Source organism: Pocillopora damicornis, chromosome 14 (assembly GCF_964200805.1).
Source record: "Pocillopora damicornis chromosome 14, jaPocDami1.2, whole genome shotgun sequence".
NCBI classification, from domain to species: Eukaryota; Metazoa; Cnidaria; class Anthozoa; order Scleractinia; family Pocilloporidae; genus Pocillopora; species Pocillopora damicornis.
In genome coordinates, this window is record NC_142683.1 from 15573518 (window position 1) to 15599093 (window position 25576).

Consider the following 25576-nt stretch of genomic DNA (forward strand, 5'->3'; position numbering starts at 1 on the left):
AAACCCGTCTGCAGTTAATTTTAATCGTTCACAAAAAGTACCTAGAAAGTTAAAACGAGTGGTATTTGGTTACAGTTAAACTGAATGATAGAACTTTCATTCTTTTAATACCTGAATTTTTTCAAGCAATTTGTTCGCAGTGAAAGAGTGAGCGAAGTTTTAATTTAAGTTCTACAACAAATAAACGCTCTCGGTGAGTCTTTCCAAGTCCGTTCAATTTGAAAATCTACCGTAAATTGCACAACAGAAACTGAAGGAATTTTTTGAGAAAAGGCCGTATTTAATCCCCTTGTGTCTCGTTGGAGTGTGCCATTCGAATTTAGTTTTAGTGAAGGAAAGACCAGATTTACACACGCCATTGCAGCAAACAAACGAGCAAACTCTCACAACTTCAAAATAAAAAAAATTGAATTTACTCACAATTACTTTCCTCGCTGTTTACTTAATGAACAGAGGTAAATCTTCGTATATGAATGAATCGTCGATGAGAGTGAATAATACTTTCCGTTAGATCATTGACTGTTTTTGAATAAAACATTGTCGTGACAGTCCTTGCCAAACTAGTTCCGTTGTTTTTCAAATGTTCTTACACTTTTTTTTACTTACACGCTCTCTAATTGACAGCTGTCAGATTGTGACAGATACTTGTCAAAATAATGTTTCAAAGTTTGTTTGGAAGTCTTTTAAATTATCGTTACGGAAATGAAAATGTTTCGCTGAGGCATCTCTCTTGAATTTGCATCACCTCTATTTTAACTACCATTTACTGGCTCAAAAACTGTTCAGTTTATGAAAGATCTTGCCATATTTACAGCCCTAAATCATTCGGGTTCTTTCGGAAAGAATTTCGTCGAGTTTCAAAAAAATAAATATGTTATTTACCGGCTAAGGGTCGGTACATATGGTGAAAAACTGTGACCTCGGTCTTGAAAATGCTGCCCTCGGCCTACGGCCACGGGCAGTATTTTCAAGACCTCGGTCACAGTTTTTCACCATACGGACCTCCCAGCCGGCAAATAACATATATATATTCGCGTTATTTGAACTCTACCAACGCAGCACTACAATTTCGTTAGAAACTAAACCCATTTATTCATACGTTGTTAATTACAATGCCTGCCGCCGGTGCAAGGCCAAGAGCAACCAAAACATACTTAATAGACTGCGCTTGGAGTAGAAATCTCCAAAAAACTCAGCATACTTCGTATACACATACCTTAACATTACTAAAATACTTCTCGAGCGCTTCACATAACATTATTCTCTCACTTTCATACGATCTGGCTAGCTATACTTTATTTTTATTATTTTTACATTTTTTTTATTATTTTTACATTTTTTTTATTATTTTACATTTTTTCCTGTCTACCGAGTTCATGTTCCATACAAAGCCGTTTTCTTCTTGATTTGTGTTCTTTGTTTGAAAGAAATTTGATCATATGAATTAACGTTTAAACTTTTGACGAAAATGAAATACCGTATGCATAAATCAATTGATTGAACAGCTCGTTAAGAGGAAATGTGTAGCAGCGAGAGAGGAGAATTAACAATCAGATCTTGGGAGTTAAGGGGTTTAAGTCTTTTGGAGTGATAGAATTATCACTAGTTCTTCGGATTAGACAGAGATACTCTACTAGATTACATCGTTTTGTAAAGAATCCTTTATAGGTGACATATATGCGTTGATAACGAAAATCTGAAAAGGAGAGGCGAACATTAATTAATGTGACCTGAGCCGCAAAAAATGTTTAGTGAAGACGTACATCAATCAACTAGAAAGTATTCCTTGGCGCTCCTTCCTAGTTCCCAGAAAAGAGTATGCATAGCCTCCATGCTAAATTTTTTAAACTGCTTTCCCCTATGAAGGAGACTGTCAGCGTAGCTCAGTTCAATGAACAATAGCTTTGTAAAATTAGTTTAAAACATTTGCGCTCGTTTTCTACTCACTTGGAATTAAAAAAAGGAAAATTCAAACTTTCTGCGTCCCTAGAGATAGATTGTGAACGCAGTCTCGTCTGGCTACCACGATCGCAAAACACCTTAGCGATCTTACGTTTACCAATTTGTTCACCTTGCCTGGAAATGGTTTCTTGTCGCTGTTCACCTTCCTCGAGTATATCATCAACGACACCACTGTCTTTTACCGCACCTACAAGAGTGGGCATCTCCACTTGTCCTGTTTGCAGTTGATTATCAAGGACATTCGTCTCCACCATACCAGTCACTTCCGCCTGCAGGTCACTGAGAGAGAAGAGCAGGGCCAGGAAGTAGGAGAGGGACCACTGTGGATTTTGTAGCCATTCCTTGAGGTATCCTTACAAATGCAGGACATACTGAACTAAAAATTAAGATGTATGGGAATGATTTTGAATTCAGAAAACTATTGCTTTGCTTTTCTCAAAAATATTTTCAACCTGGCAACAATAGAAGAATATCTTCGATGAAAGTAATAACATAAGCACAAACAGATGTCTTTTGTTACCTCAAGTCATAGTGACTCAGAATAGCTACGATCTCATCTTACTTGATTATTTTACTATTATTTCTTAATCCCGACCGACAAACCAAGAACACCACACAATGACCTGGCCAGTTTTCGAACCCAGACCTCTTGACCCGGAGTCCAGCGCACTAACCATTACGCCATCGCGTCTCCCTCATAGGGGTAAAAGAACGTGATTAATTTGGTATTTTTGTTGATAGCCAATAGGATCGGATAAAAGGAACACACGTAACATGTAAATCGCTTTTTAAGAATCTGTTAGCTTGGTCAGTCGCTAATAAGCCCATGTAAGGCAGATGACGAATTAGGTTTTGAAAGCATATGGAAGGAGATAAAACATCACTTGTTTGACTGTGGTGAAACCTGAAGAAAAATAAGTCTTTACCGGGTACACCTATGTGTTCAAAATGATTCCCTTTCTTCGCGGCGAATTACGTCCGTTCGTTTTCTCTCTGGCTGTCGCTAGATGCAGTTCAAGACCATGCAAAAGACCAGGGTGTTAATACAGAATCAACAAATTGATCTTTTTATTTTTGAGAGAACGTGAGAAAATACATGTATTCATGCGAAGTCTAGACGTGAAAAAGTAAACAAAAGTAGTTATATTTCCTGTCAGTTACTAGCTATATTTATCCTTTGTCTACAATAAGACAGCAAGTATTCAAATGAGCCAAAAAAGTTGAACTGTTAATCTAGCAGTAATGAATATTTCAGCTACTATAACTTCTCTGTCTATATACCTTAGTGTACCTCATTATATCAGGAGCCCATTCCTGATTATATTCAATGCAATTTGTGTCTTATTTCTTTATCGGACGGTGTTCAATTCACTCTTTTTTACACAGTAAATGAAAAGTAAGCAATTTCTGTCAGCCAGCAATTAACATGGTGTTCCTAACCTTGAGTTCACTTAATTACGTTGTCCTCAACTCAATTTTAAAACTGTGACATGGCGACAAAATTGACTCTCTCTTCAGCATTACTCTTTTCATAGAGGAGGGAGGGGAGGGGAGGGGGGGCTTCAGAAAACATCCCAGCTAGGAGTCGATCAGATTTAAAATCTCAAATCGATTTGCTTTCCCTCGTAAAATAGAGAGGCGATCAAAAACATGAATAAGGCCCAATTCCTTTGTAATTTGTGTCTGATCTGACTCCCCTCCCCTAGTACCCACTGATTGACCAAATCATTTTTTATCCATACCCCACACCCCTCAGAACTAACCTTAGACCTAATACGTATATTAAGAATGAAATTTCCTCTACAGAACAGTCGAATTTAAGGTATCTTTTCGCTTCCCAAACCTTAAATATTCGGAACTGCTTTGAAATAAGCTGAAGACTGTAGACTGCTAAACCTACGGGGAGACTATGTCATTATCAATCAGCTAAATTTTCGCAAATTAGCGGAATTCATCACTTGCGGCCCCGTCTCACACTGAGAAATAGTATTAGAAATAACCCGCCGTTAAGAACTGGAAACTCAGCATAATTTCCTGTCTCGTTGGTATATATATATTTATAAAGGATATAAACCATCCTTTGTATACTTTACAAATTTGCATTATAGGCGTGGCGGTAAGTTAAACTTTTTTGTTTAATTGAGGACACGAGTTCATTACGTTTATTGAGTGGTGAGAATTCAGGTCGGCAGATGACAAGTAATTTTAAATTATTTGCTGACCTAAATTATGACCTCAAAGAATTTGTAATTCATATCCAAATGTCGCAGCTTTCGATAATTTTAGATGTAAAAGCTATTAAAATTTTTCGGTTTGATATATTTAATTAAGAATTAATATACTTCAGAATTATCAAAAAATTCTCATATGACATTGATGTTAAATGTTGTTATTAAGAAAATTCGTTAGGTACATTAAAGGCTGTTATCACCGGATGTCGTTGACAACAGCACTGGAACGTAGAGTAAACATTTGAGTCTGAGTTCCTTTCACAGCCTTTAACAGTCCTTTTATTAGATTTGTGTGCACTAGAGACGTCAGCAGAAAATAATGGAACAGTATTTATAGTTTCGAGTTACGCATCGCATTCGTTTCGAAAAACATCCGTCCTCCAGGTTTCCCCGCCGAGGTCGCCGGTGAATAAAATTAATGTATTGGCAGGGGCCCATTACCCGGAGCCTCCATACCAATTGTACTCTTGAGTCAACCCTGTCATGTATCTCTTTATTTTTAGAACTGAGATACGTGTGTGTGTGTGTCTTGTTGTGGATATTGCTAAGTCTCTTGATTTCTTTGTAGAACTGGCAAAATGAGAGTAAAATTTATTATCTAAAGTAAACGTGAATAGAATTTCAATTATTCAGAATTGATAACGATGATCATCAATGATTTTGGTTCAGACTTTTTGAGTCCAACCCAAGAATTCAAGACATGTTTCCCGCCTTGACGAGTTAGAAACTTGAAGGCGTAATCAACTCTCGATCTCTGTATCTTCACTTCATACGAGTCATGACTACACTGGAAAATGCTGTGTTTTCTTTATACGACGCAGAGGTTTTCATCGAGTATTTGATGAACCTTGGAGAGAAACATAAAACATGGCCCCTGAGGCTGGAACATTTCTATGTATGTATTCTATTATGCCGACCAAGGCTACTTACGGGTACATATTGTTGTATAACGCTGTATAGTAATGTAAACTACAGAAGAGGGAAGTATAGAGCTATCTAGGAGTACATATCGCTGTTTATGATCCATCAATTTTTTTTTTGCTCGCGCGCGATTGGTCTAAACGCAGCAAGCGACTGAAAATCCTCTAGCTAAAATTGGGAGATATCCGAGAATATAACCCGAGCGATATTCCCAAATTTTCAAATCTTACATCCACCACGATAAGTCTTCGTTTCAAACTTAATTCAATTCAGGATAAGTTAGTATTATCATCTGAGTTGATTACGTAAGCTGAAAGCTTACGTTTCGAGCGTTAGCCCTTTGCAATCGCTCTGACGAAGGGCTAACGCTCTTTGTTACCCCCTTTAGTCATTCGATTCAGTAAGTTGTTCATAAACATTTTACACGTGCGTTGCAAAATATTTGAAGGATAATAAACACAATAGCCTCTATTTTGCGAGAAAATACGTGCAGATATTTGCCCTTGGACATTGTCTGTCCCTCGAAGGTCTCAATTTTCGTATCTTGGAACAGACAATGTCCGCGGACAAATATCCATACTCATTTTCGCGCCAAATTGGAGAAATTATTTATATAGCGCTGTATGGTGATGTGAAATTCGGTGGAGGGAAGCATATGGCTATTTAGGGGTACATACTGTTGTGAAGCGCTATATGGTTACTGCATTTTACGGATTTACAACGCTACTCAGGGGTTTAATGTTGTATTGTGCTGTATAATGATAAAAGTTGCAGTAGAGGGATGTATAGTGGTATTTAAGGGAGAGGAGAGAAGGGGATATTGGCGTGCGTATTCGAGGAGTTTATTCTACGATGTTGGGAGACATGGAGTCGAATGATCGACGGAACGTGTTTGCTCATAATGAATCTCAACTAGTCATCGACTATCTCTCTAAGCACTATAGTAACTTATCCTTTCTTAATCATTGTTTTGTCAAAACTCTTTCCCAGGGTCTTCTCTGCGTCTACATCCGAGATGGCGGCTATCGACTCTGTGGAGTCTGTGAATTGGCCTGCCGCTATCTTGGATTCGCAATGTAGGTGGACCCTGGGCGAGAGTTTGACCCATTCCCAATCAGATGATACACATCAAACTCATGGGGTACAAATAGTCTTAACATGAATGTAGTGACCACGCCCACTTTAACACCCCACTCAAATCGAGTGTAATTTTCGAATGTTTTACCATCGTGTGGATTCTCTACGGAAAAAGCACTCAATATACCTCTGAAATATTAAACTATAATATTGTGGCTTTCTATTTCGCTAATTTTCTAACTTGAAGGTAAAGTTTTTCCCTCGTCATTTTTACCTTTTCTCCGAGCGGTTGCGTGAAATTAACAAGGCGTTTTTAATCAAAACACGACCGAGCGAAGAGTCTCGGGCGATATCTCTTTTACGTAGGCGCAAATTAAAAATGTACTGCCAGAATCAAAAAGAGGAACAAATTTCCTTTCTTTTGATATGTAAAGTGTCGAACAAAAAGCAGATTTGCCTTCGTTAAATGGCGTTTCAAAACGGCTGTATCTTCCTCCATTTGATTTTTCCTGTTTTGTAAGCGTGAAAGCAGTAGGAGAGGGATCGGGAAACTCAGAAAGCACTTCGGGAATTAATCTGCCATCGTTTACTGACAAGATAAACAAGTAAGATTTGTGAAGTTGAAGTATGAAGTCCAAATAAATGCCTTTTTAAAGCTTGTTTGGTGGATTTTTCGTAAACTTCCCTGATTAATTTTTCGTTTCAGCTTACTAGTCTATACTATTTCAAAGCAATGTCAAGACGAAGACGGAGAACCATGAGTCGGTCCTTTCAACAATCGTAAACAAAGTGTTTGGGCAATCAGGTATACGAGATGTAATAATCAATAGCCGCATATCAGAAGTCTTCGGAAAGAAAGTATTCTGTCTTCAGAAAGCTGTCAAGAAAGCTAATAATCGTGGCGGAAGGCAATTAAACGGGCCCTCGGTATCGATTTAATATCATATCGATCTCAATATTATACAGTTTTGTATCTTTCTTCCGTGGATTCGCCTTTCTAACGAGGGTGTATGTTGAGAATTCATTGCAAAATCGCTTTGTTTTTTTAATTTCCGTCTTTGACCTGTCCGCCATTTTGAAAATTCGTAACGGAGAGCATGTGCATTACGTCGGGTTAGTGGTTGCGTACACCTGGAACCGAGAAAAACAAATGTTCGTCGCACTGGGGAAAGAGTTTGATATGGAGAAGCCTTAATTTGGACATTGAAGGACTCGTTTCCAACAAAATGCACCGATTATGTCGCCGAGACTTGGAGGGAGCTGTTCCGCTTTATAACTGCTACTATGATGAGAGGACTGAGGAGAGCAAACACTGGCACGTGAGACTTAAAACTGAGAGACCATGTGGCCTGGGAATGAGTTGAGGGGAAAACTGGGATTTTACTGGAGATGACTTAAAGAGGACACCATTCCAAAGTGGACAAAATAAGCATGATAACAACTACTCTAGAGGAGTAAGGAGGTATACGAGTTGTAAGAAGCCTAACGTTGCGCGAGGATTGAGACGAGTGAAAACTGAAACAGACAAGGAGATAGTCGCTTCTAATGAAGCGCGCAGAAGAATAAAGTTGAGTGCGATGAAAGAAGTGCGCGTAAAAATGGGAATAAAGGAAAATTGCGATTAAAAAAGGGAAGGAACCAAGGGAAGGAGAAAACAGATGCGAAAATATGAAAAGGTTTAAAAACTTGTGCGAGGAAAAAGGTGAAAAAGGCGCACACATGTATAGCATGAACACGTCCGTCGGCGTTCAAAACCGCGTGAGAATATGGAGAACGATAGACAGTAGAAGAAAAATAATCAAAGAGACGACGCGCGTTTGTTAAGTGGGTGGGGGCTTGAAACATGGAATGTTTGTACCCTGTCAGCTACACAGATTATCAACTTAGCGCGCGCGAGTCAAAACAAGCATTGAAGTCCTCATAGGATTTGTTATCTCTGCATCTCACGCGAATCCTTAGACAAACGATGAAAATCAACGCAGTTTTTGTATTTTATACACTGTATATTTCTCTTACACAAAGAATAGAAAAAATAAAGTACAAAACAAACTGCATTAAATTGTCCAAGGCTTTAAGTAAAATACGCGCTCAACTGAGACACTAAAATGAATCCATTTACTCCCAAGACTGATTATAATTTAAATTCTCCTCACAAAATTAATACACCGACAAACATGGTGTCCATACGATTTAGAGAAGATCTAAACTGGGGGATAACTTTTTGCTAGAAACGTAATGTTACATCGAATTCTCGGAATGAAGCAACAAAGAAACATTCTTATCAGTTGAGAGAATTTTTCCTCAGAACTTGGGAGTTCATGAGTTAATCAAACTAAGCTGAATGAACAATTACCTTCAAAAATGATACAATACTTCACACAAATAGCATCAAAATACTTCGCACGAAATATATTGACATATTACAAAGCATATTTTGTTAAAACTGTTCCACCTGCTTTTAAAATCCTACGCTACATTATACTCAAACATGTGCAAGGTTAACTAATACATGATATACCAGCACATACCTACGGAAGTAACGAAAATCTGCTAAATTAAGATTGATTTTACAAAACTTTCTCCTTAAAAAGCTTTTATACAGTATATCTTAAACTTTTGACCACATAATGGGTTTTAATTACGAAGCGTACTCTAAATATCTAAGTATAAATTCTTAAATCTAAGAAAGATATTATCAGACATCTTCAAATTGTACTAAGGTAAATTTAAAGAGATGAAAACAATTTCAACAGGAAATTTTCAAAAATTAAAAGTTTTATCCTGAGGCCCTGAAACTTTTCTCATAATTCTCATTGAGGACTACATGGCTTATTGTAACTATACCTCTCTAATTTATTGGCGTAAATGTTTTCCTACTGGAAACAACGAATTCCATGTCACATTAAAAGACACAGCTATGGAAACTTCAGTTACACTGAACTCTGCGTCACTGTTTCTTTGTTTAGATTACACGGCAATTTTTAACCTCTCCGTCGTGGTTCTTCAAAACTGATGAGGGTGGAAATTCACAACTGTGTAGCTGTGTCTTGTTGTGGGTATTGCTCAGTGCCTTGATTTCTTCGAATAACTGGCAAAATGGGAGTAAAATTTATTATCTAAAGTAAACGTGAATCGAATTTTCATTATTCAGAGTTAATAATAATATTCGTGAAAGATTTTGTTTTAGACTATTTGAGTCCAACCCAAAAATTCAAGACATGTTCCCGCCTTTAATTAAGAGTTTGAAACTTGAAGCCGTAATCAACTCTCGATCTCTGTATCTTCACGTCAGATGAGTCATAACCGCGCTAGAAAATGCTTTGTTTTCTTTAAACAACAGCGAGGTTTTCATCGAGCATTTAATGAACCTTGGAGAAAGACATAAAACATGGCCCGTGAGGCTGGAACATTTCGATGTATGTATTCTATTATGCCGACTAAGGCTACTTAGGGGTACATATATTTGTATAGCGCTGTGAAGTGATGTAAACTGCAGAAGTGGGAAGTCTGGTGCTATCTAGGGGTGCACATTGTTGTATGGCGCTGTATTATGATGTAAACTTCAGAAGAGGGAAGTATAGTGCTATCAAGGGGTGCACGATGTTGTAAAGCGCTGTATAATAATGTAAACTGCAGAAGAGGGAAGTATAGTGCTATCTAGGGGCACATAGCGCTGTATTGTTATGTAAACTGCAATAGCGGGAAGTATAGTGCTATCTAGGGGCACACACTGTTGTTTATGATCCACCAAGTATTTTTTTCGCACGCGATTGGTCTAAACGCAGCAAGTGACTGACTATCTCTCTGTAAAAACTGGGTGATATCCGAGAATATCACCCAAGCGATATTCCCCAATTCGCAAACCTTACGCCCACTGTGAAAAGTGTTCGTTTTAAACTTAATTCAATTCAGTGAGCTGTTCATAAACAGTTTTGCTCGAGCGTTGCAAAATAATTGAAGGATAATCCACACAACAGCTTCTATTTTTCGCGAAAATATGTACAATATATAATATGATATTTGTCCTTGGACATTATCTGTTCCTTGAAACTCACAGTTTTTGCATCTTGGAACAGATAATGTCGGCGGACATATATCCGCACTTATTTTCGCGCCAAATTAGGCCAATAGTAAAAATTCAGTTAAGGGAAACATTGTGCTAATCTATGGGTACACATTGTTGTCAAGCGCTGTATAGTTGTATAAACTGCAGTTTACGGATGCACAATGTATTGAGGAATGTTTTGTATGGTATGGTGCTGTATGTAGACTTTAGCTGCAGTTTACGGATTAACAGAGCTACCCAGGGGTATATTGTTGTATTGTGTTGTATAATGATAAAAGTTGCAGTAGAGGTATTTATAGTGCTATTGAAGGGAGGGGAGAGAGGGGCATATAGGCGTGCGTATTCGAGGAGTTTATTCTAACGATAAGGAGACATGGAGTCGAATAATCGACGGAACGTGTTTGCTCATAATGAATCTCTCAAGTTGACATTGACTACCTCTTAGGAAGTATTATAATAACTTATCCTTTCTTTTAAAATTATTGTTCTGTCAAAACTTTTTTCCAGGGTCCTCTCTGCGTCTACATCCAAGAAGGCGGCTATCGACTCTGTGGAGTCTGTGGATTGATCTGCCGCCATCTTGGATTCGCCATGTAGGTGGACCCTAGGCGAGAGTTTGACCCATTCTCAATCAGATGATAGAAGAAGCTTTAATTTGGACATTGAAGAAATCGTTGAGGGACCTCTTTCGCTTCATTACTGCTACTGTGATGAGAGGACTGAAGAGAGCAAATACTAACACGTGAGACATAAAAGTGAGAGACCCTATGGAATGGGAATCAGTCGAAAGGAAAACTGAGATTTTACTAGAGATGACGTTAAGAGGACACCATCCTGAAGTGGGAAAAATAAGCATGATAACAACTACTCTGGGAGAGTAACGAGGTATATGAGTTGTAAGAATCCTGACGTTGCGCGAGGATTGAGACGAGTGAAAACTGAAACAAACGAGGAGATAGTTGCGTCTTATGAAGTTAACAGAAGAATAAAGTTGAGGGCGATGGAAGAGGTGCGCGTAAAGATGGCAATAAAGGAAAAGTACGATGTAAAAAAGGGAAGGAACCAAAGGAAGGAGAAAAAAGGGATGCACAAATGCGACAAGTTGTAAAAACTTGTGTGAGGAAAAAAGGTAAAAAAGGCGCACACGGTATTAACACGTCCGTCGGCGTTCAAAACCGTGCGGAAATATGGAGAACGATAGACAGAGGAAGTGACACAATCGAAAAGACGATGAGCGTTTGTTAAGTGGGTGGAGGCTTGAAACATGGAACGTTAGGACACTGTCAGTTGCACAGATTATCAACTTGGCGCGCACGGGATGAGATCTGTTCTCTCTGCATCTCACGTGAATCCCTAGAATAAGGAGACAGACGATGAAAATCAACTCCGCTTTTGAATTTTATACACTGTATATTTCTCCTACACAAAGAAGTAAAAAAAAATAAGTACAGTAGCAACTGCATTAACTTGTCGAAGGCTTTAAGTAAAATACGCGTTAAACGGAGACACTAAAATGAACCCATTTACTCCCAAGACTAATCATAGTTAAATTCTCCTCACAAAACTAATACACCGACAAACACGGTGTCAATAGGAATTACAGAAAATGAAAACTGGAGGATAGTTTTTTGCTAGAAAGGTAATGTTACATCGAATTCTCAGAATAATGCAACAAAGAAACTCATTCTTATCAGTTGGGAGAATTTTCTTCAGAACTTGGGAGTTCATGAGTAAATTAAAACAAGGTAAATGAAAAATTGTCTTCAACTACAAATAAAAATAGCATCAAAACACTTCATACAAAATACATTGACATCATACAAAGCATATTTAGTTGAAACTGTTAAAATTTAAGAAAGGTATTATCAGACATCTTCAAATTATACTGAGGTAAATTTAAAGTAATGCAAAAAATTTGAACAAGGAATTTTCAAAAATTGAAAGTTTTATCCTAAAGCCCTGAACCTTTCCAACTAAGGACTAGATTTACATTTTTGTTCATGAACCTTTTAACCAAAAAAAAATCCCCATTATTGACTACATGGCTTAATTCATCTGCTTCTCCAATTAATTAGCGTTAATATTTTCTTATAAGAAACAGCAAAGTCCATAGCACATTCATTGGAAGTCACAGCTATGGAAACTTCAGTTACAGTGAACTCTGCTTCGCTGTTTCCTTGTTTAGATTACATGGACAATTTTTAACCTCTCGCCGTAGTTCTTTAAAACGGAAAGATAAGACTTTGATAAAACGAACTAGAACTGACGAAACTCGTTCGATTAAAAACAAGGTTGTAGCCAGCTTTTGACTTGTTATAGGCCTGTTCCTTAAGAAATTTCAATTTTTGTTTCAACATTTCCAAGAGTCATATCATAAAAGCGAAGCGGGCGGAATACAATTGTAGGCCGGGCCAACGGGACTAGAGGCTGGCTACACCCCTAAAAGTAGGTCTAATGTCTGTAACATATGGTCAGTAAATTCAATAACATTATGTGTGATGTTTACTTCTTCAAATTAAGCTTAGAATGGCAATCTTGGCTCTGATAAAATTAGATTGCATTAGAATAGATTGAAAAAAATATTAGTCAATTTCTCTTGTGAAGATAATCTCAAATTGTAACAAAGTAATTTATGATGTAAAGAAATCACCCAAGTTTTATTAACATATTGCTGCAAATTTTGCAAATCAAACTTTTGGAAATAACAATTTGGCCAACTTTTGCAAATGACGAACTGTTTCTTTGCTTATCAAACGCTTAGAGTATAAAGGTAATTAAAACCCGGTGAACAAGCTCATGGTTATGTAAAAGAAGAAGCCTTTAAATTGTTTTCCATAAAACTGATTGTGATACAGGAATAGAGCTGAGTGTCATTTTGACGAAAACAAAAACCTCGTAATCTCCTTCAACTACTGTCGGCATTCATAAGAGAAGCCTTGTTACATTTCGTTCTCTTTGTAAGCAGTTAAATTTTAAAGGTAACTGAAAAGACAATTCCACTGATCAAAACATTTGAAATAGACTGTTTTTATTTCTTCATCAAGGTAGAGTTACACATCTCAAGTTCTATTTAACAAAAAAGTAAAATGCAATGAAAAATAGTTAAAAATTCTCAAAATAGAGAAACATTTAAGCTGTCCAAGTTCCTACGTGATTTTTTTTGGGATGAGAAAAAAAGACAATTTTCATTTATGTGATTTTACATTTAAATTTTCTCCTCCCTTTGCCATGAAGTTAAGAGTGACGTCATCTCCAATCAGCAAAAAGGGCGCCCAGTGTTTGATGTCGCGGAACTTGTCCGATTCTCTGAGGCTTTTCATGGCCAGGTTCAGTGACTCGCTTGCAGGTTTACCTTCTGCAAGGTGTTGATAAAAGCATTTCATGAACTCAAGAGTAGCCTCGTCATCAATCGCCCACAGGGATACCACAACAGACCGAGCACCAGCCCCCATAAAAGCGCGCGCAATGCCAACCACACCTTCAGCCTTGATCTCGCCCCGGCCGCTGTGGCAGCAACTCAGCACAACAAGTTTGGCCCGAAGTTGAACACTCGACACATCTCCAATTGTTAAAATGAAATCCTCCTCCGTTGGCACAGTAGATATTCGGTCTGGGTTAGGTGTAAGAGCAATTTCGCCAGTTTTCATACATCCGTGTGCCGCAAAGTGAACTAAGGAAACGGAACCGAGTCTTTTCAACACCTCACGTTTCGTGGCCTGTCTGCCAGTGATCGGCTTAATATTCAGAATTTTTCCGATCATTTCTACTTCTTCTTTAGCATACTGAAGCTGCTTGAGGACTTTCTTTCCCTTGCCATCAGTAACCTCGGCTACCCACGGATCTCCTACAAGTAACGCACCACTGCTTTTGTGATAATCATCGGGGCAATCGGCAATGAGTCTAAGACTTGTTAAAGATGGAGCGAGTCGAATTATGAACGATTCACACAGGTATCTGGAATTACCATTCTTCAATGCAGCGTAAGGAGCGAGCCAAAGGGGTCCATCGGGAATAATGAGGAGCTCATCCCCTTCAAGCAAGTCAGCCACCGGCTTCATAACGGTATCATACAAAGTGCTTAAGCATTCATCTTGTTGGATGGGAAGTTGAGGGTTATCTTCTTTAATTTCCTCATCCACTTCTGACCGGTTCTCCCTCAAAGCATCCAGAGATCGATTCTCGCATCTCACATTAAAACGAACACCAAGTTGCCTATAGGCATCGTGCATGAACGACTCAAAGGAAACTGAAACAGAACCATTGAATTTACTTTGTCTTAACTGAACTTGTTTTCCTTCGGACACAACCCAAAGATTGATGTCAGTTTGGTCCACTGCCTGAAAGACAGTGTTTGATGGAACGTTTTTTAAACCTGCGCAATCTTCATCTTCTCCCTTATGGTGACTTGTTCCACCACAAAAACTGGATTCCATAAGGTCGGACAGAGCTTGAGCTCGTCCTTTCTCAGCAACAAATAAGGCTTCATCTACATTACCTTGTTCTACGAGAACTCTCCACAAACCCGTATACGCCATTTGATGCTGATTTCGAAAATTAACTTTCCACTCATCTTTAAATTTTAAAAGTACTCTCAAGGAATTGAATAAGGTTATGCTAGCTTGGTAATGTTCAACGGCTTTTGGCAGTCCACCTTGCAACTCAAAAACGAATCCTAGTGAATAGTAGGCCATTGCCTCAAAGGATTTGTCTCCTACTTCTTTAGCTATTTTAAGAGCTAGGTTGTGGTACTCTATGGCTTTTTTGAAATTACCCAGACACTGATACGCATTGCCAAGATTGCCATAACCACCACCCTCCCCATGTTTGTCTCCTACTTCTTTAAATATTTTAAGATGTAGGTTGTAGTACTCTATAGCTTTTTTGAAATCACCCAGACACTGATACGCATTGCCAAGATTGCCATAACCACCACCAACCCCATGCTTGTCTCCTACTTCTTTAGATATTTTAAGATGTAGGTTGTGGTACTCTATGGCTTTTTTGAAATCACCCAGTTTACTATGAGCATTGCCAAGATTGCCATAACCACTACCCTCCCCATGCTTGTCTCCTACTGTTTTAGCTATTTTAAGATGTAGGTTGTGGTACTCTATGGCTTTTTTGAAATCACCCAGACGCTCATAAGCATTGCCAAGATTGCCATAAGCACTACCCTCCCCATGCTTGTCTCCTACTTCTTCAGCTATTTTAAGAGCTAGGTTGTGGTACTCTATGGCTTTTTTGAAATCACCCAGACGGTGATAAGCATTGCCAAGATTTCCATAAGCGTTACCCTCCCCATGCTTGTCTCCTACTTCTTTACCTATTTTAAGATGTTGGTTGAGGTACTCTATGGCTTTTTTGAAATCACCCAGACTAATATAAGCAATGCCAAAATTGCCATAAGCACTACCCTCCCCATGCTTGTCTCCTACTTCTTTAGCTATTTCAAGATGTAGGTTGAGGTACTCTATGGCTTTTTTGAAATCACCCAGACTAATATAAGCAATGCCAAAATTGCCATAAGCAACACCCTCTCCATGCTTGTCTCCTACTTCTTTAGCTATTTTAAGCTGTAGGTTGTGATACTCTAAGGCTTTTTTGAAATCACCCAGACGGCGATAAGCATTGCCAAGATTTCCATAAGCGTTACCCTCCCCATGCTTGTCTCCTACTTCTTTAGCTTTTTTAAGATATAGGTTGAGGTACTCTATGGCTTCTTCTCCCCGATTATAGAGATCTATGACTTTCTTGACATCACCTGAACTTGCACTGCCGTGGTCATGACTAATAGGATCTTTTTCCTCCATGGACTTATCTCCCACTTCGCTGACAGACTGAAGTCTTAATGACAACAAGATCCTATTGTTTTTGTCAATCTTTTTTATGTTAAGGGTAAAAAATGTGGAAAAAACAAAAAAGATTATGTTTCTGATCATACTGATATGTAATAGTCCATTTTAACATTTGCGTGCTTGGTTCCCAAGCCTCTGAACAAGAGGGATGATAAAGGGTGACCTTGTTATGATAAAAGCATTGCTGCTTTTTAAATGCAAACTTCTTTGTTATTATCGTTTCTTGATACTGGTCTCTATCACAACAAGGTCACCTTCAGCCTCACTCCAAATCAAAGGCTTGGCAACTAAGTACACAACTATAAAATGGCCCATTAGGAGGGCTTTGCATCAAAGGTAGATGATTTATCAACATTCAGTCTTGAAGTCAGTTACGAAGTAAATCTACACTTCAAAAAATGTTTTTTCTGTGTGCAGCCTCAAAATTTAACGCGAAATATCTAGATTTTATCCTTAGTTTTCAAAAACTGAGCAGCGCTTGCTCAATTTTTAAATTAATATAGCTTTTAAATCAGACAAATGTTTTACAACAGTGGAAGAAATGAGTCTACAACACAAATACATGTCTTTAAAATTTTTATTTGTCCATAGGAAGGTACAACGAAAGTTTCCGAGTCTCTAAGTAGTGGAAAAAGGTCGAAGGCAAGAAAATCTGCATAAGATATGTAAACATTACCGAGCTTTTTGTTCTGGCTTGTTTTAGAGAGATCATCTACCCAAGTACTATGTATAAACTGGATGAATATTAGTCTTCTAACCCTTTAACTCCCGTGAGTGACCAAAAGAGAATTTCTCCTTACAATAGCAATACAATATCAATCAGATAAGTGTTGAGAGTAAAATAATATATATCAATTTTAAAATAGTTAGCTGATGCAATACTGAATTCTCTGTACTAACATTACAAGAATTGTATGGTTGACAGTAAGGATAATTACAAATTTGGTCTGGAAATTAAAGGGTTATTTAAACTAATGTAACAGTTATTGGCATGGATAGTAGAACTTAGTCAAATTGGCTAAAAGGAGTAATTTCATTAATAAGTCATGAGGTAATAACTTCTCCAATGTTTTTAATCACACACACTTAAACACACTTTGTATTTTCTCCCTTGAAACATCAAATTATGGAAACTTTTTTTTTTATACCCACGGTTAAAAATAAACGATTCCTTCAAAGGATACAGCTAGTCCCTTATCACACCAACTGATTGCTTCTGCAAATCTCTTCAATTCAACACAAGCAGCGGCTCCTGTAGGCAACAACACAAAGAAGCATACCACTACTGTAGCTCAATTATGAGAAAAGAACCTGAAACCATTGAAATTATTACAGACCAGAAGAAAAAAAAAAGACAAAACAAAACAAAACAAAAAAACTAAACGGAAAAGAATAAACAGGCCCTATTAGGTTTCAGTTAGATTTATTTAGCTTTACAGACAACCGAAACGTCTAAGAACACTTAAATTGGGATCAACAACTCCCACAAAAACACTAAGAGTTAGGTAAGTCCTGATCCTTCTTTCTAAAACAGCTAGATAGTGACTTAAGAGCGTGTCCACGAGAGCACCGGGCGGTCGTGCTACATGCCATCTCACCAATTTCAATGAAACTTTGTCAGTTTAAAGGCTCTATCTACCCCAAAAGTAAAAAAAAACAGACTGGTTTCTGTTTTGGTTTTTTCCGTGGGGAGATAGACCACCCCCCGGTTTTTCTTGGTTTTCACTAATGAAATCGCTTCAAATAGGTAAAATATATGAAGCTCTCACTGCGATGGTATTTAACTGATTACTTTGAGGATTTGCACACATATTTTTACATCCTTAGTTAATGGCCGCCGCGAGCATCAGTCAGTTTGATTGACGACTTGTCAACCAACAGAGGCAAATATACGATTTTGTTTTTAGACTTTTCGATTCATCTAAATATTTTACCTTGAGGTCAAATATCTCCCGTTGCCAGAAAGCTACAACACTAATCTTAATTACCCTTTATAACCCATCATTTCATCTCTGAAAATCATTAAAAAAATCTTTGGGCACTACCGTATTTTTGTCTTGGATACCTTTTAAAATCTGCGATTGTGACAAGTTTCTCTCAACTACACCTGTCACGCACTTCTTACTCTAGGCGGTCACTTGACAAAATAAACCTACATTTTTTAGTTTTTTATACAAGATGATTGATCAAGAAAGGTTAAAAATGTTAAAAACGTTCGAGATTTTTTGCAGGAATGGAAAATTTCAAGTTTAGAGAGATGCATGTTGACGAAAAATCAATGGGAAAATCGTTGCGTTTCTTTCTTCAGTCGTTTATTACTTTCAAGATTAGCTAAAGTCAGGACATAGGGCTCTTGTACAGAACAAAACATTCATTAGCCTATACTTTGATCGTCTATTATTATTATCGCACAGTTTACAATAAGGAAACTGTAACAGGAGAGGAGATTTTAAAGTCACATGTCGCCTGCTTGTTGACGTACAAGTTCCCGAATGTAACAACTTCGGCTTTTCCATACCGCGCATGACGGGAGACTCTGCCCCCCTTATTTGATAGGAAATATCAATAGCCCCATAAATTCATTAACTACGCCATGTTTCCAGAAAATAAGACTGTAAAATGTTTTTTCCACTTTCCACCATCAAGAAATTCCACGTATAGAAATAGTATTTATAGGGTTACTGCGTGACTTTTCATGAGAAGTAAAAATTGTTCATCTTTTTTTTTCAAGAAGATGCTTCTAGAAAGTTCTTAATCCTTCTGTTATCTTATTTTCCTGTTTTTTGACTGCAAATATCATTTGCATTTGCTATTATTTTCGCTGATTGTCATGGCCTTTCCTGCGTGCACGTGCAAGCTAGTTCATATACAGGACTCTTTCGAGTTTCTCTGGGTGGTGTCGGGCTTAGGTGTGTAGGTCTGGCTCGAAAGATATCTGCACGCTGCAACACAGGTTCCTATGTTTTCTCCTTTTTCTTCATTTGGATTTTCATTCTCTTGCTTGCATTATCACACATTTATGTTTTTTTATTCCCTCAGTGCATTCCCTCAGATTTGGAAGTAGGCCGTGAAAAGTCAATATTGACCAGAACTGAAATCCTTTTCTATCACTATTTGTTTCAGAGAGCCCCCGTCATTTGTGACTTTATTTCTCAAGAAAATGTGTTTTTATTTACTATTTATTTCCATTAGAACATGAAACTAGGTCCTGATAAGTTTTTTTTGTCTCGTGACTCCCAAAAACTAGGTTTGCGACAACATCAATTAAGAAATCAAAGGCAATTACGCCTGAGAAATTCGCTTTTAGCATTCTACCCGCAGAAGGCAACTCCATATAATGAAACGTTCTAAGACCTCTATAAACTAGAGACATTGTGTGATGTTGAGGGGTGAAATATTTACACTAAATCCGTGACCCTCAAACGGATCACGTACTCGTACATGTAACGTCCGGAAAATGTCACGCATATATAACACCGTAGGCGCACCAGGCGAATTCTATCCATTGGCTTCAATAGCAAAGAGACAACTTATTTACTATTTGTATATGAGCAAGCTTATTTACCCTACTTGAAAAAATCCTTGATGAAGTCTACTATTGTCAGACGAAACGCGTGGGAGATAAATACAAGTTTTTACTTTCTCAGTTCGTACACATGACAGGACGGAAAATGCGTGCACTGTAAGTACCTCCCTTTGTCCCATACAAAGCCTTAGAAAACTTTTCTAAGGGTTTGTATGGAGACAACGGAAGGTACTTACAGTGCACGCATTTTCCGTCCTGTCATGTGATGCTCACCAGTTTGTTCCGTCAAAAACGCTTTTAATGTGAAGTCACGTCGACGTCGACAGAAAAATTAAGCTCACCCTGTCATAATCGATGGTTTGATACCGTAAGTACCAATTTAGGTACATCATTGGGCTTTGATCACAATGATAAAAAAAATGTGCGTTTCCTCACGCTTGCCACGTTTATTCTTTGGAAAATTATTTTACTGGAGGGCGATGTCCCTTACCTTGGCGCGTCTTGACTCTGGCCGACAAAAATTATCAAGGTGAACTCCATGAAATTCTAGTCAAATGTTTTAAAAAACTTTGTCTACCCTTGATTTACACGCAGAAAAAAAAGGCAAATTCCGAACGGTATTTCAAAACATTTTATTCATTAGTCAATTTATGAACTGTTTTATAGCAGCCCGAGGAAAAAGCAAAATTGAAACAACCGGCGTATCGGTCAAACGAATTCCAATTTTTTCAACAAGGAGTTGGTAAGTTCATTTTTCTTAGTAAATTTAAGTGGGGGTCTTTTTTTGTGACAGCCGATCAAAGATAGACATCTCTGAAACGTCTCTGAAACTCTTTTTAAAAAGAGTTTACACTTCCGGTAATATTTTCCTCCTTCTCGCAACAGCGCAACAGACATTGTTAATCCTATGTACTGTAGGTGTATCAGTTGTATTACATCTTCATAGTGATGCCATATAAGAAATCGAGTGTCTAAAAAGCCCTCAATTCAATCTAACACTCGAATTGATAAAGTCAAGATGGTGCAGTTGTCTTGTTCATTTGCAACTAACTGTTTAACCAAATGTTATTTTTCTCGCGCTGGCCAGGGACGGTAACAGCTCATACCTCTAAATTCGTGGGTAAACAGCTTAAAAAAAAACATTTGAGAGACGTCGATGTATCCCAAACATGCGTTTCGTCCGAGATGGAGCTTATTCTAACGCGTATTGGCTTATTTGGAGATTACGAAGGCCGCGATTTCACGATGTACCTCAAATATCGTGCACAACTTGGTGTGAGATTCAGACTTTCGGGTTCGTAAATGCCAGTATCCTCCTCATAAAATTCGGAGACATAACGTGAGAGATAGATGAATCTGCAGATGGCAGAAGAAATCAAAGCTGGTGGCGAGTCTTCCTGGTGGCGGCAAGGTGACTGTAAACCTAAATAGAACGCGTACTGTAGCTGCTATCTTAGAGTCGGTAATGAATAAGGAAGATGGGCAAGAAGAGCACTTATCTGAACATCAGTTTTCCTAACTGGTGATTTGTGACTGAGATGAACTTTATATCATATGATTGCTAGGGATACGCAGGTACTGTAGAGGCGCTCACATAAATAGAGGTGGGCGATCCTCCCTCTGACTTAAGAACTGCGACAAGTTTATAACGCAGACCAACTGGCGCGGTTTGAAGCACCTTAGGGTCTCACTAGGCTCATCACATTAGAAACCTTCAGCAATCTAATCATAGAAGCGGGTGGTTATCAGCAACGTGCACAGATTTCTGAACGCGGGTCATCGCGAGAACTATACCCAATCCTTCATAGACGGAACAAGAAAGCGAGATATTCTTGCTAAAAGAAGGATGTATCAAGACGTTTCAGTCATTGGCTGCCATCCAAATGTACCCTGACAAAGACAAACGCAGTGAAGCCGACAAAAAAATTCCGCCTATGATAAGATCAAGAGGAAATGGACTAAGACCGGCTTGCCATTCTATAGGGGATGGCTACGTTCAAGGTCGGACTTTAGGTAAAAATTCTGACGAATAATCCCTAACTAGACAAGTGGACCTTGGATGGGCTCTTTGGAAAACACAAAAAACAGCCACCTTTTCTCAGAAAGCAGAGAATTATCTCCTAGACGTGTGCTGGGCAAGGGAGGAAACTAGTAAGGCAACCGCCTCTGATGTGATTTCCCAAATATCGAGAGAGTTTAAGAGACGACACCAGCCAGAAATGTTGTCTAAGACTGCCCGGTTGATACAGCAGCAAATCGCTCGATACTTCAGCCGGTTATCTGCCGTAACAAAAAGAGGTTTATTGATGAGGTCCCCCTCTGTAAATATGAATGAGGACGGAGAGGCCGATGCCAATGATCTAGCTTCAGGATTCGAAACTGACCGAACAAGGCAGAAGATAAGGAGGGACCTTGCAAATTTAAGACGAAGACTGCAAGAGAGGGTACAGCTGCTATTAAGCTAAAAAAAAAAAAAGACATTTGCATCTCATTTTTCTTTCATATTTATTGTCTTTGCTCACGAAAACAACTGGCTATGTCTTGGGATTTCATCAAGGGAAATTTGCAGGAAGGCTACTCGTCAAATTACTGCTGGCTCATTCTTATTTAAAAATTTTACAAGTCACGCAATTAAACGCCGACAACACTCGATCTAGAGAGATGTAGATTTATATGTGGTAAAAGAATGCTTGAAAAAAATATGCAGATATTTTACGATCGATGCAGGTAAATAATCATAGAGATCTGCAGATTATTCTGAAATTGTTATCTAGCAGACAGCATGAACAACGCGCTTGAATAATTCGGGTCTTCGGGTCACACAACAGATGTTAGCATAGCGGAGTTCTGCATGTAAATGTTCGATGGCGGTAAGTGACAACGTCAACACTATTTTAATTTTATTTTCGGGATAGAAGCACAGTTTTTAGTCCGATAGAACAATTTATATTTGCTCTCGAGCGAGAGCGCAGAATTTCTCGTCTGTGAAAGCCGAAGTTGTAGCACATTGGAACATGTAGTAATATCAGTCAACACGCAGCATGTGACTTTAAAATCTCCTAAAATGAGCATTGATTATGATAAACAATCAAATTATAGACTAATGAATGTTTTGTGCCGTACAAAAGCCATATCTGCTGAGTTTAGCAAATCTTAAAAGTAATACACGACTGAAGAAAGAAACGCTACCATTTTCCCATTGATTTTTCGTCTACATGTATCTCGAAAGTTTTTCTCGAAAGTTTTTCTCGAAAGTTTTTCACATTTTTCACCTTTCTTGATCAATCATCTTGTATAAAGAGCTAAAAAATGTAGGTTTATTTTGTCAAGTGACCGACTAGAGCAAGAAGTGCGTGACAGGTGTTGTTGAGAGAAACTTGTCACAGTCGCAGATTTTGAAAGGCAATTTTGAAAATACGGTAATACCTAAAGATTTGTTTGATGTTTTTCAGAGATGAAATGATGGGTTATAAAGGGTAATTAAGATTAGTGTTGTAGCTTTCTGGCAACGGGAGATATTTGACCTCAAAGTTGTCAAATATTTGGATAAATCGAAAAGTCTAAAAATACTGTCGTATATTTGCCTCTGTTGATTGACAAGCCATCAATCAAACTGACTGATACTCGCAGCAGACATTAACTAAGGATGTAAAAATATGTGTGCAAATCCTCAAAGTAATCAGTTAAATACCATCGCAGTGAGAGGTTCTTATCTCCCCCCGGAAAAAAAACCAAAACAGAAACCAGTTTGTCTTTTTGAGTTTTGGGGTAGACCCTCTAAACTGGCAAAGTTTCATTGAAATCGGTGAGATGGCATGTAGCACGACTGCCCGGTGCTCTCGTGGACACACTCTTGACATATCTGACACCTGTGACTCATTGAACTTATGGAACTAAAATATTCATGCTGAGATTTTGCTTTGCATTCCGCATTGAGTCCTTCATCCCGTTCAAAATAATATTCTCATCATGATTAATGGAAGTAATGGCGTGGCAGTCAAGAGCTGGATTCAAATGTACATCAGGGTGGTCTCGATCTCTTAATTAAAGTCAATTGAAACAAGATTGAACTCCATTTAACCTCATTTAACCTTAGAGTGTTGAGTTCTTTTTTATTATTATTATATCACAGGTAACATATCTAACCTCTCACAATTGCCTTAAGGAAAGTTGGATTTAACTCAATGGCTGCTTCTGCATCCCTTAGTGAATCCTGGTGATTTCCTGGTATTGAAATAAATACCTCTGATTAGCCATACATGTTGCAAACCAACTACCATTACTATAATTTTGGGAAAACCTTGTGATGCTCATTGATATCTGGGGTAAGAGGTTACTTCTTTGTATATTTGAGAGGCCAAGATAAGATGTAAATTTTTTCGGGCATGCATTCAAAATTACCACCTTTTTCAGAAAACTACTACTGACAACTCAATAGCTTCAAAATAGAGAAAATAATGCATATTAAAGCTCTCATCATCTTACCAAGTTTAGAATGTGCAATTGCCCTGTTGTTGTGCAGTTTGGCCTTCAGTTCTTTGTCATTGCAGTTGATTTTAATTCCTTTGGTGTAAAAATGAATAGCATTGATGAAATCTCCTTTCTTGAAGGCCTCATTACCCTCATTCTTATAAACATCAGCTGTGGCTGCAAAGAAAAAATAAAATAATTTGAACAAAAATTAAAAAATGGGTGTCAAAGTCTGTGGTCGTAGTTAATAATTATTCGTGTACAGTCAGAGCTGCCAAGATCTGGAGATTTCAAATCTGCAGATTTTAAATAGTTATGATGATGATAACAATGTAGGTGACAACATGGGTAAGAATAATGATGAGAATTATAAGCATCACTCAATTCGAGGCAAACCCCTGGAGATGAGAGATTTTGGAGATAGGTTTCCTAAAATTCCTATTCCCTGGGCAAAATTAATAAAATGTTCAAATGCCCCACACAATCTTATGTAAAAGGCGAAATAATTAGCAATTTCACTTTCAACTAATTGATCAAGCTTTAAAAACTAATTGACCAAGCTTTAAAACCTAGACCTTGAAACCCTATTTCTTCTGAAGCATTTGTTAGTGAAAGTGCACTATCTGCCTTAAACACCTCCATATTCAATGATAATTAACACTTGTACTCTACTGGAAATTAGATGTGACAGTTTTTATTCAAATTCTCTAACGTCAGTCAGGCAGGGTTAAACCCCCTCCCCCCCCCCACCCTCTTTGGCTTGGATGAAGATCAAATGCCTGTGGGTTGCTCGAGGAGAAAGGAGGGAATGTTGAAGGTTTTAAAGTGATTATGTTTCATTAAAATAGAAAGATTATGGTGATGACGATGATGGTACCTATGATGCAAACTTATAATGGATTTTTTATGATGATCAAATAAAGTCTTAACTTATTATAACTTTGTGTTACTGCTTTGAACTGTTAGAAAAGAAAATAGCAAAAGTTTCTGTGTCATAGATCTTCTCAATGAACAGCATATTGTAATCATAGAAGAGAGTCATGACTGGCCAAATATCCTTTAAAGCGGTCATACAGTGTATATATCCTTTTCCACATCTGCTGGCATTCTTGAAACTGATCGAATAGAAATTGTTCTAACAATAACTGAAGCCGAAGTTGAACCTAGCTCACCTCGTAAAGTGTCCTCATCAAAATCTGGTGCATTTTCTTTGTCAGGTAAGTCTTCATTTTCACATGGAACTTTAATTAAACTTCTTCCTGTAGCCATAGCAACTGTAAGAAGATTGATGCTTCTTAAAAAGTTGTTTTTTTAAGTCATCCTGGCCTGAAAAAAAGGTGGTTGAAAATGGTTGTAAACATCAGCTCAACATATTACCCAGAAGCAAAATAAATATTTTTTCGCTTCTGAGAATGGAAGGGATACATAGACACAAAATCAGAAGCCAATTAAGAGCTAATGTCAACCT

At 38.0% G+C, this 25576-nt stretch overlaps 1 protein-coding gene and 2 long non-coding RNA genes across 9 annotated transcripts in view; 2 read left to right on the forward strand and 1 right to left on the reverse strand.

The window, feature by feature from the left end:
* The window catches only part of LOC149034665 (uncharacterized), a 262282-nt gene that overhangs the window by 217711 nt on the left and 18995 nt on the right, over nt 1-25576 (forward strand). The gene's annotated exons all lie outside the window — the stretch shown is intronic.
* LOC149034675 (uncharacterized) overlaps nt 1-25576 on the forward strand; it is a 181730-nt gene that overhangs the window by 94562 nt on the left and 61592 nt on the right. The window lies entirely within an intron of this gene.
* On the reverse strand, nt 11638-25434 carry LOC149034680 (uncharacterized). The gene is made up of 5 exons (XM_089194473.1): nt 25281-25434; nt 24124-24285; nt 23785-23862; nt 17297-17364; nt 11638-16136 (listed from the first exon to the last, which is right to left on the reverse strand). The coding sequence occupies exons 1-5, from the start codon at nt 25375-25377 to the stop codon at nt 13443-13445; spliced, it is 3099 nt and encodes a 1032-aa protein (XP_089050599.1). The 5' UTR covers nt 25378-25434; the 3' UTR covers nt 11638-13442.

Bases quoted from the DNA above. Each gene is read 5' to 3' on its own strand.
- LOC149034680 (XM_089194473.1), bottom strand. From the start codon at position 25,377: ATGGCTACAGGAAGAAGTTTAATTAAAGTTCCATGTGAAAATGAAGAC. The intron at 23,863-24,123 runs GTAAGATGATGA...TTTCAATACCAG, and splicing joins AATTGCACATTCTAAACTTG to GAAATCACCAGGATTCACTA. The intron at 17,365-23,784 runs GTTAGATATGTT...TGTTGCCTACAG, and splicing joins CCTTAAGGCAATTGTGAGAG to GAGCCGCTGCTTGTGTTGAA.